This window comes from Colobus angolensis, unplaced genomic scaffold (assembly GCF_000951035.1).
Source record: "Colobus angolensis palliatus isolate OR3802 unplaced genomic scaffold, Cang.pa_1.0 Scaffold25, whole genome shotgun sequence".
NCBI classification, from domain to species: domain Eukaryota; kingdom Metazoa; phylum Chordata; class Mammalia; order Primates; family Cercopithecidae; genus Colobus; species Colobus angolensis.
The window spans coordinates 5997817-6009268 of NW_012115710.1; the positions used below are offsets into that span (position 1 = coordinate 5997817).

The 11452-nt window shown below is 47.8% G+C and overlaps 1 protein-coding gene across 1 annotated transcript in view; it reads right to left on the reverse strand.

The window, feature by feature from the left end:
- The window catches only part of LOC105514893 (chromosome unknown open reading frame, human C19orf68), a 28715-nt gene that overhangs the window by 2829 nt on the left and 14434 nt on the right, over positions 1 to 11452 (reverse strand). Inside the window, exons 2-3 of the mRNA XM_011946547.1 lie at positions 9690 to 10002; positions 5 to 167 (exon numbers count right to left, since the gene is read on the reverse strand). Coding sequence (XP_011801937.1) covers positions 5 to 167; positions 9690 to 10002 — 476 coding nt within the window. The remainder of the gene's footprint in view (positions 1 to 4; positions 168 to 9689; positions 10003 to 11452) is intronic.

The window sequence follows — 11452 nt, forward strand, 5'->3', positions numbered from 1 at the left end:
GAGCCGTCCACGCACAGCACGGCCAGCAGATCCAGAGCACCCTGCAGCCCCGGCAGCCGGTCCACCAGCAGCATGCGCGGGAAGCGCCGCAGCAGCGCCCTGGTGCGCGACGTCAGAAAGAACACCGTCTCCACCACTGCCTGGTCTTCCACGAACACCAGCTTCACCTGCGGGCGGGGGCAGGGAGGCAAGGAAAGAGGTCAGAGGATGCTGAGGTCTCCCCGCCCAGCTCCCCGACCTCGGTTTCCCCTTCTACGGAAATGGGAACCCATTCATTCTTGACTGCATATGCATTTATTCTTTTGACCGGCAGGAGGCAGTGCAGAGAAATGATTAAAAACAGACCGGAGCCGGATTGCCTGGGTTTGAGATCCGGGTACCACAGTCTAACAGCTATGTGATTTTTTTGCACATGACACTTTTAGCTTCTCTGAGCCTCAGTTTCCTCCGCCGGAAGCTGGCTATTCATTCCTCCGTGTGCTGAGAGGCAGTCCAGGTGGTGGGTCTCAAAATGTGGGCCCTGGACCAGCAGCATCACCAGCAGCATCACCATCGGTTCCTGGCACCTTGACAGAAATGCACCTTCTCGGGGCCACGTCAGACCTGTTGAGCCTGAAACTCTGGGAGCGGCCCCGGCAATCTAGTTTGACAAGCCCTCCAGGAGACTCCTATGCATGCTTAAGTTAAGGCTGACTGGTCTAGTGGTAATGAGCTTCGATTGTGGAGGCAGATCGTTTAGCTTTGAGTCCTACCCCCACCACTTCTGAACCCGGTAATTTAACCTCTCTGTGCCTCAGTTTCCTCCTTAGCCTCCATATTCCCCGATTCTCCCTTCTAGGAACTGAACATTCCTTTCTCCACGCACTGAGAGGCAGGACAATGGTGAAAAGCATGGCCTCTGAGGCCAAGATCCCTGGGCTGAGATCTTGGAGCCCCGGCTTCCTGGCTGTGTGCCTTTCTGCCAACTTCCCTAACCTCCCTTTCATTTGTAAAGTGATGATAATAAGAGCATCTCTGTGGTTGGAAAGATGAGATGCAGTCAAGCATTTAGAACATTGCCTGGTACATACAATATTACTGTTACTACGTATCCAACACATAGTAAGTGTTCTGAAAGTGGTCATTATAATTATCTCTGTTCAAACACCACGTCATCAAGGTCTTCTCTGACCTTCCCAACTAAGCAAACACCCCATCTCTCTCTGGCTCCTTCTGGCCATGGCACTTACCACCCTTTGGCAAGTCATATCTTCATTTGCTTATCTGCCCATTGCCTGCTTGCCCTCCTTAAGGTGTAAGCCCCACAAGCACAGGGACGTTCCCATTCGGGATGGTCTCTCTTGGCCGCTGCCCTATGTGGCGCTTCCCTTTGCTGATTTTATTCTGCATCCTTCTGCTGTAATAAACTGTAGCCTTGGCTGTAACAGCATCCGTGATGCTTTGAATGGTACCTGCCCCGGAACAATGGCTCAGTACATCCTGAGTGAGGGAACTCACGCAAGGGTGTGCAGCCATGTCCAAGGCCACATCTGTAGGGCAGAGGTTCAAGGATCAGACTCCTGGATTTGCCTCTTATTAGCTGTGGGACTTCAGGCAAGTGACCTCCCCTCAATGAGCCTTGGTTCCTTGTCTGGAAAAATGGGGATGTCTATTTAACAGGGTCATGGATGGGCTAAAATGAGATCACTCCTGGCCAATGCATGGAAGGACACCTGGGGTGCATCAGATCTCAGCGGTTCTTACTGTCTGTCTTGATCTCTCAGCAGTATTCAGGACAAGTCTACATGGCTGACCCCAATAACGACTCTGGATACCAAGGCCCAAGTAAGTGTCCCTGGCTGGCAACACGTCATTGGTGGGAGAATTGAGCACTGTCCATGGGACTTCACTGAGAGAGGATATCCAGCAGCTCACGCTGGTCTCTCTTGGCCTCTGCCCTATGTGATGCTGCGGGATAATTAAGGAATCAGGGAGACTGATGGGGTCGCCCTATGTGGCTCTTCCCTTTGCTGGTTTTATTCTGTATCCTTCTGCTATAATAAACTGTAGCCTTGACTGTCACAATTTTTCTGAGTTCTTTGATTCCTTCTAGTGAATCATGGAAACTGAGGGTGGTCTTAGGGACCCCCAGCTATGCCATAGGAGAAACTGGCCCGAGCCCGTGGCACTAACAAGTGGTGATGCTGGGATCCAATGGACCCAGACCATTAGGAATGATTGGAAATGAAAGCAGTGGGTAGGAAAACGTATGGGTGGCATTTTAAGGGGTAGGGTGACATTCGATGAAGGTGGTAAATGAATCCTTTTTTTTTTTTTGAGACAGAGTCTCACTCTGTCACCCTGGCTGGAGTGCAGTGGCATGATCTTGGCTCACTGCAACCTCTGCCTCCCGGGTTCAAGTGATTCTCTCTCCTCAGCCTCCCAAGTAGCTGGGATTACAGGTGCCCACCACCACACCTGACTAATTTTTGTACTATTAGTAGAGACGGGGTTTCACCATGTTGGCCAGGCTGATGAATACAAATATTTACTGAGAAAATATGATGTGCCATGTGCTAGCTCAGGCACAGAGGAGAACAAATGAGACAAACCACGGAGTGAGAGGAGACAGCCCGCAGGCCAAGGATAAATAAATATAAAAAAGAAGGCTTTGGGTGTGCAAAGCACACATGAGGTAGTTTCTCTGCACCAGGCACGTTTCCAGCAATTAATCTTCCATCCTTACAATATCCCTGTAAGACAGATACCATGATTATCATACCCCTTTTTCAGATGAGGACACTGAGGCACATAGGGCTTCAGTTGCTTGCCTGGAGTCACCCATGTGATTTGCAACACCAGGTGAGCTGGGATTTGAGCCCTCACAGCTTGGGTCCAGGGCCTCTTGTTCCTGACCACTCTACCCTACGGCCTTCCAAAAAGTGACCAAACAGCTCTGGCTTAGGCACACAGTGGATGGCAGTGCATTTCACAGAGATGGAGGAACTCACGGGGGAACAGATTTTGAGGATGTAAATGAGTACAGGTGTCCTTTCAGACACACAAATTGGTAGCATGGGGAAGCATCTGCCATAGACGGCAGATTCCACGAACATGAACATCAGAAACCATGCCCTTACTACTTTCCATTCACACCTCTTCCGACACGTGAGTAAATCCTCCCTTTTTCATGTGATCAGAAGGATACTATTCACCAAACTGCCCCAAAGAAAAAATTGAAGGAATAAAAATAATAGCTAAGGCCGGGCACAGTGGCTCACACCTGTAATCCCAGCACTCTGGGAAGCCGAGGCAGGTGGATCACTTGAGGTCAGGAGTTCAAGACCAGCCTGACCAACACGGTGAAGCCTCATCTGTACTAAAAATACAAAAAGTAGCTGGGCATGGTGGCGTGCACCTGTAATCCCAGCTACTTGGGAGGCTGAGACGGGAGAGCTGCTTGAACCCGGGAGGTGGAGGCTGCAGTGAGCCAAGATTGTGCCACTGCACTCCAGCCTGGGCGACACAGAGAGACTCCATCTCAAAAACAAAAACAACAACAACAAAATAATAGCTAAATATTGAACATATGCAGGGCTTTCTACTTTCTGAGCACTATTCCTCCCATCCTACACACACACACACACACACACACGCGCACACACACCGTAACTTAATTCTCACACAACCCCAACAGCCCTATGAGATAGTATTATCCCCATTTTACAGATAAATGAAATAAGGTTTGGAGAGGGTAAATAGGTTGTTCATAACTTGTTCTATGTCCCGTAGCTAGTAACGGGCACAGCCAGAACGTTCATAAAGCGTTCAGCACCTATCAACATAAATAAAATCAAGCCACCAAAATCAACACCCCAAAAATGGCTTGATGTAAAAACAGGCTATACAGCATAGAAAATATTCCCTTTGGAAGCCATGAAAAGCTAGAAAAGTTGAAACTGTACTGCAGGAGGCCTGTGTAACTACAGAGCAGGGGAAACACGAGCCCCATATACAGACAGGGCTTTGGGCGGCCCTTGATGATACAGCACCCTATGGTTGCTGCTTGCCAAGAAATTGCAGTTCTCCCTCTCCTGGGCACTTAGTAGCATTGCACCTCCCTGCCCCCTTGCCGTAAGCAGTGTCATGTGACTCGCTTTGGCCAGTGAAGTGTGAGTGGGAGGGAGCTGAGGCATCACATCCAAGGAGAAGCCTTCACAGCCACCCCTGCCAGATATGGTTATTAGGTAGGGGTGAATGCCCATTCTCCTGGGTCCCAGAATGACTCAGATAAACAGTACCCCCCAACATCCCATGGTGGCCGTGTAAGTAAGCAAGAAATAAAATTCAATGAGTTCAGCCACTGAGATTTGAGGACTGTTCATTATTACAGCAAAACCCAGGCCATCCTGACTCACACAGCCTCAAGACCCTCTAATTTGTCCTTTGAGGAGAGAAACAAATGCGTTTAGTATGCTGGGACTACTGCCTATTTGTCTGTCTGTCTTTCTTTTTTTTTTTTGAGATGGAGTCTCAATCTGTCGTCACTCAGGCTGGTGTGCAGTGGCGTGATCTTGGCTCACTGCAACCTCCGTCCCCTCAGGTTTAAGTCATTCTTCTGCCTCAGTCTCCCGAGTAGCTGGGACTACAGGCACCCACCAGCATGTATTTTGTAGAGACGGGGTTTCACTATGCTGGCCAAGCTGGTCTCAAACTCCTGACCTCAAGTGATCCACCCACCTCGGCCTCCCAAAATGCTGGGATTACAGGTGTGAGCCACTGTGCCCAGCTCTATTTTTTACCTTCTTTTTAAGCATTAATTATTTGAATATGCAAACATCCACATGGTCCAAAAGTCAAACAATGTAAAGCGATATGTAAAAGGCCTTAGTCCCACCTGTTTAGTCTAATCAGTCTGTTTCCATTCACTATTCTACTGCCATCCACAGTTCTTTGTATTCTTCTAGAGTTTCTTTATATGAATACAAGTAAGCACACCTATAATTCTTATTTCCTCTATCTTATAGATAATACAGCATATTATGTACAGTTTTGCATTTTGCTTTAACTTAAAAATGTGTTTGAGAGATCTTTCAAAATAGTTCCTAGACGTGTTCTCATTATTATTATTATTATTATTATTATTATTTTTAGGACAGAGTCTTGCTCTGTCGCCCAGGCTGGAGTGCAGTGGCACCATCTCGGCTCACTGCAACCCACCCCTCCCGGGTTCACACCATTCTCCTGCCTCAGCCTCCTGAGTAGCTGGGACTACAGGCACCCACCATCATGCCCAGCTAAGTTTTTGTATTTTTAGTAGAGACAGAGTTTCACCGTGTTAGCCAGGATGGTCTTGATCTGCTGGCCTTGTGATCGGCCCACCTTGGCTTCCCAAAGTTCTCATTCTTTTTTAGTGCTGTGTAGTAATCCATGGATGGATATACCACAGGTTATGTAACCATTACCCATTGGAGTTTGGGTTGTTTCTAATCTGTTGCTTTCACAAATAACAATGATTAACCTTGTAAGTAAGTCCTTCCACAGCTGTGCAACTACATCTGCAGGATAAATCACCAGTAGTGGGATTGTGGGCCTAAGGGTGAGTGTTCTTGTCATTTTGATAGATAGATATTGCTAAATTGCCCTCCACTGAGATCATACCAGCTTCCCATCGAGTATTCTTTTTTTTTTTTTGAGACAGAGTCTCGCTCTGTTGCCCAGGCTGGAGTACAGTGGCACAATCCGATCTCGGCTCACTGCAAGCTCCGCCTCCCGGGTTCACACCATTCTCCTGCCTCAGCCTCCCGAGTAGCTGGGACTACAGGTGCCTGCCACCATGCCTGGCTAATTTTTTCATTTTTTTGTAGAGACAGGGGCTCGTTATGTTGGCCACGCTGGTCTTGAACTCCTGGGCTCAAGTGATCCTCTCACTTCGGCCTCCCAAGGTGCTGAGATTACAGATGTGAGCCATTGCACCTTTTATATTATTAGTATTACATATTATGAGTTACATATTATAATATTAATATTATGTTATCTATTATGTTACACTGTTATATTACTATTGTATTATTAACATATTAATAATATATAACTCTTTCAGTAGATATTATAAGTGAAAAAAAGGTGAAACTTCTCTGTAAAAGTGATGGATTGAACACTGCTCTAGTTTCACTCCCTCCTGAACCTCAAATACATCTATTTTTAAAATGGCTTTTTTTTTTAAAGACAGGCAATATGACAGGGATAGAACTTTGGAAACTGGAAAGCAGCTAGACATGCTAATCCCACCCCACCCCCAAAACCCATGAATCCTAAGCCAGCAACTGGGGAGTGCTGAGAACCAGCAGCAAAGTCCTCAAAAGGAATTGGCAACACCAGGCCAGTTTTGCGGAAGGCAAAATAAAGATGAACTGAGGGCTGTTTCAGCAGCAGCTAGATCTCCAAATCCCATTTCCCCTCTCCCCTTACTCCTCCTCCATCCCGTTATGGGGGTTTATTCTGTAGACAGGGAGAAACACAAAGGGGCCGCTGGCTTTGGGGACATGTGGCCCATCTGAAGATGAGGGAGGGGGATTCTGAATCCCAAGTAGGGACTGAGTGTGTCTTGCTGGCTGCATGCCTGACAGCTCCCTGCCTCTGCCCGGGTGGCTCCCAGAAGCTGGCAGCCTGGCCTTGGCAGCCTGGCCTTCACCCCCCGCCAGGAGGCCGGAGGAGTTTTCTTAGGGGGATTTGACCAGCCCCAGAAGAAGAACAAAAGATGGTGACATCTGGCACTCCCCGACGTATAAAGCAAGATGCAAAACAGGGTGTACAGGTCGGGTGGGTGCGGTGGCCCACGCCTGTAATCCCAGCACTTTGGGAGGCCAAGGTGAGTGGATCACTTAAGGTAAAGAGTTTGAGACCAGCTTGGCCAATACGGCAAAACCTCATCTCTGCTAAAAATACAAAAATTAGCCAGGCATGGTGGTGCATGCCTGTAGTCTCAGTTACTCAGGAGGCTGAGGCAGGAGAATCACTTGAGCCCAGGAGGTGGAGGTTGTAGTGAGCCAACAGCGTGCCACTGCACTCCAGCCTGGGTGACAGGAGTGAAATCCTATCTCAAAAAAAAAAAAAAAAAAAACCCAGCTGGGCGCGGTGGCTCAAGCCTGTAATCCCAGCACTTTGGGAGGCCGAGACGGGCGGATCACAAGGTCAAGAGATTGAGACCATCCTGGCTAACATGGTGAAACCCCGTCTCTACTAAAAATACAAAAATTATCCAGGCGTGGTGGTACACGCCTGTAATCCCAGCTACTCGGGAGGCTGAGGCAGGAGAATCGCTTAAACCCAGGAGGCGGAAGTTGCGGTGAGCCGAGATCACGCCATTGCACTCCAGCCTGGGCAACAAGAGCAAAACTCTGTCTCAAAAAAAAAAAAAAAAGTATTAAGGCAGGCCAAAACACAGACCCAGGAGCCAACCTTGGTTTAGCCTAGATTCCAAGACAGCCTTCAAAATGAAAAGACAATTCCCCTTCCAGGGAAGGCTGTGATTTATGAATGAGCTGCTTTGCACAAGAACAATCCTGTAGAGGGCGGTTTCAGGGAAGAACCGCTGAAGCTTATTTATGCAGGTCAGTAAAGACTAGAGGAGTGGGAAATGCATGTGTTTTTGTCCCCACAGTGAAGGCCATGGGTCTGGATCCTGGCTGTGTGGGTCTGAAGCCCAGCTCTGTCACTAAATAGCTGTGTGACTTTGAGTCAGTTACTTGACTTCTCTGTGCTTCAGTTTCCTTATCTGTAAAATGGGGATGAGAATGGTGGACTATTTCTTCATAGGGCTCAGGTGAGATTAAAATGAGTTATAGTATGTAAAGCACTAGGGTAGTGCCTGGCATATAGTAAGTGCTTGATAAACATTAGCTAAAATTATTATTATGTCAGGACAGAGGACTGGGCTTGGGCTGGTGGCTTGAATCAGGGCTTCTTACTGGGCATGAGATGAAGACAGGAAGAGTGTGCCAGAGCTGAATCTCGACTTCACCCTGCCTTGGGACCTCTTCCACACCCAAGGGAGACAAAGGCACAGCCAGGAGGAGAAACCAGTTCTTTTCCCACTTTCTCATCTTTCTTTCCTTTTTAAACTTCAAGTTCACCCCAAACTTGAAGTTGGATTAAAACTGCAGAGATTCATTGTTCCTCCAACACAAGCTTGCTTGTGCCTCTGGGCCTTTGCACTGGCTGTGCCCTCTGCCTGGAATTCTCTTCCCTCTGATGACAGAATGAGGGTCCCTTGCCTCTGTTCCATCTCCTCTGCTTCACCGTCATTTGCTTAAAGAGACCTTCCCTGACCAATTCAAACAGCACCCTCAGAACTGTCCCGCTCCAGGCCCTGGCCTTTTTCTCCTTTATAATACTTATCGCTCCATCACATCACAGGACATAGCACTCTTCCTTCTCCTAATTCTCCATCTGCGTGGGGGGTTTGGGTGTGTTCTCCCCTTGTGAACATTCACCAAACTAAATATTTATCATTTGTGCATTTTCTATCTGTGTAATTCAATTTTTTTTTTTAAATTTAAATAGGCCTGGCATAGTGGCTCATGCCTATAATCCCAGCACTTTGCGTGGCCAAAGCAAGAGGATTGCTTGAGTCCAGGAGTTCGAGACTAGCCTGGGCAACATAGGGAGACCCCCAACATCTCTACAAAAACTAAAAAAAATTAGCTGGGTGTGATGGGGCACGCCTGTTGTCCCAGCTACTCGGGAGAATGAGGTGAGAGGATTGCTTGGGCTTGGGACATCAAGGGTGCAGTGAGCCGTGATTGCCACACTGCACTCGGCCTGGGTGACAGTGAGATCCTGTCTCAAAAAGAAAAAAAAAAGTTAAAAAAAAAAAAAAATGTACATAGCACTTGTTATCACTGTGGCTCCTCCACTTGCTAGCACCCAGCCCCTAGTGATGTTACATCACATTTGGATGTGTTTGTTGGTTGTGGGTTTCTCCCGCCAGAACTGCAGCGGCGTTCTGGCAGTTACCTCTGCAAGGCAGCCAATAGCCAAAGGTGGCTATTTAAATTTCAATGACTTAGAATAAATTCAGGCTAGGCGCGGTGGCTCTTGCCTGTAATCCCAGCACTTTGGGAGGCCGAGGCAGGTGGATCACGAGGTCAGGAGATCGAGACCATCCTGGCTAACACGGTGAAACCCCGTATCTACTAAAAATACAAAAAATTAGCCAGCGTGGTGGCATGGCCTGTAGTTCCAGGTACTCAGGAGAATTGCTTGAACCCGGGAGGCGGAGGTTGCAGTGAGCTGAGATCATGCCACTGCACTCCAGCCTGGGCAATAGAGCACTCCAGAGTGAGGCTCCGTCTCAAAAAAATTAATTGATTAATTAATTCAGTTTCTCAGTGTACTGGACACATTTCAAGTGCCCAATAGCCACGTGTGGCTGGGGGTGCAGAATCACAGAACCTTTCCATCCTGGAAGAAAGTTCTACTGGGCAGCACTACACTAGAAGGTGAGCGCTCTGCAGAGAGAGACTACTGTGGGTCTGTTTGCTGCTGCATCCCCAGTGCCTCCCTAAGTACTTACTGAATGAATGAACGGATGAATGGAGGAAAGGAGTGAAGGGATGAGAGGGCGGATGAAGGAATGAATGACCCACTAGTCTTCAGCGCGGCTCTCCCCCGCCCCCGCCCCCCTCCTGCCTCCCCCGAGACCCCACCTTGGCCTCGGGGTCCGTGCGGAAGAGGCCCTCGAGCACGTGCAGGGCGTCCAGGACGCCGTGGTCGCGGCCCTTGCAGTAGGAGAGCAGGCGGCGCACGTCGGCTGGGGCCACGAACTGCTTGGAGATCTTGTTGGTGGTGCGCACCGGCAGGCAGGCGTTGGCCAGCAGGTGGCCCGGGCGGAAGTAGTAGGCGAACTCCAGCGGGCAGGCCGGGTGCGAGTGGGTCAACTGGCACTCCGTCACCACGAGGCGGTCCCGCAGCGGGCTCAGCTTGACGATGATGAAGGCGGGGCAGCCGGGCTGGGGGGGCCTGTGGGAGGAACCACCACCGCCCTGGTCACATCACTCTGCTGCCCTCTTCTTCCTTTCCACTCACCTTTTTTTTTTTTTTTTTTAAACTAAGAATTGTTTCAGGCCTAGAGAAGAGGGCCCTAAGAATATGCCAGCTGTGTGACCTGGGGCAAGTCACTTCAAGTCTCTATGCCTCAGTTTCCTCGTAGGTTAAAAGGGAGGTCCTACTCATCATACCTTCCTCATAGGATCATCGTGAGCATGAAAAGAGTTAATATAAGTAAAGCACTACGTGGTGTCTGGAATATGGCAAGCAGTAAGTGTTCTAAAATTCTATACCTGCCACCCTCAGTTCTGTCAAAAGTGAATGAATGTTTTATTGTATTTGCTTTAACTTTTTTTAGAAATAAAAAATTTCGGATAGTCCTGTATCTGCTTCTGGTTTAGCAATAACATCGAAAGTTGAGGCCTTCTGTGAACGCTGCCCTAACACATTCTCCTCCTTCACTCTGTTTCCAGAGGCAGCCACTATCAAAATTATCTATTAGCATTCCATGTATATTTTTATATACCCATAAACAATGGGAGGTATGTTTCTCTGTTTTAAAAGCATTGTATATGTGAAGAAGGACTCAAACTCATTAGTCATCAAGGACATAACAAATTAAAATCCTAAGGAAATGACACTACACATCAGCAGAATGGTCAGACAAAAGAGACTGATAACATCAAGTGTTGATGACGACATGGAGCAACTGGAACTCTCACTCACCACTGATGGGAGCGTGAAATGGCACAAGCACTTTGGAAAACTGCATGGCAGTATCTACTAAAGATTTTATGCCTCTCCTGTGACCCAGTGGTGCCACTCAAGATAAATGGGCATCTAAAGATGTGTACGAGAATGTTCACAGCAGCACTATGTATGTTTGCCAAATACTTGACACCTAAATATCCAACAATAGAATGAGAAAATAAGTTGTGGTATATTCCTAAAGTAAAATGCTAATCAGCACCAAGAATGAACACACCATTGCAACCTCCAACAACATGGATGAATCTCATAAACCTACCAAGTGAAAGCAGCCAGACATAAAAGAGAAACAATGATATGATTCCCATTTATATAAAGTTCAACAGCAGGCAAAGTTAACCTCTGCTGTTAGGAGGCTAGATAGCGGTTACCCTTAAGTGGTTAACCCTGTGAGGGGGCACCAGGAGGTTTCTTGGGACTGGACATATTCTGTTTCTTGTTCTGGGTGCTGGTTACCTCTGAATTTTATTTTGGGAAAATTCATTCAGTTGCACACGTATGATCTGTATACTTTTCTGGATGTGTGTTACATTTTTTAAAAGTCTACTTAGAAAAAACTTTGTTTTGGCCGGGCATGGTGGCTCATGCCTGTAATCCCAGCATTTTGGGAGGCTGAGGGGGAACAGATCACCTGAGGTCAGGAGTTCAAAACTAG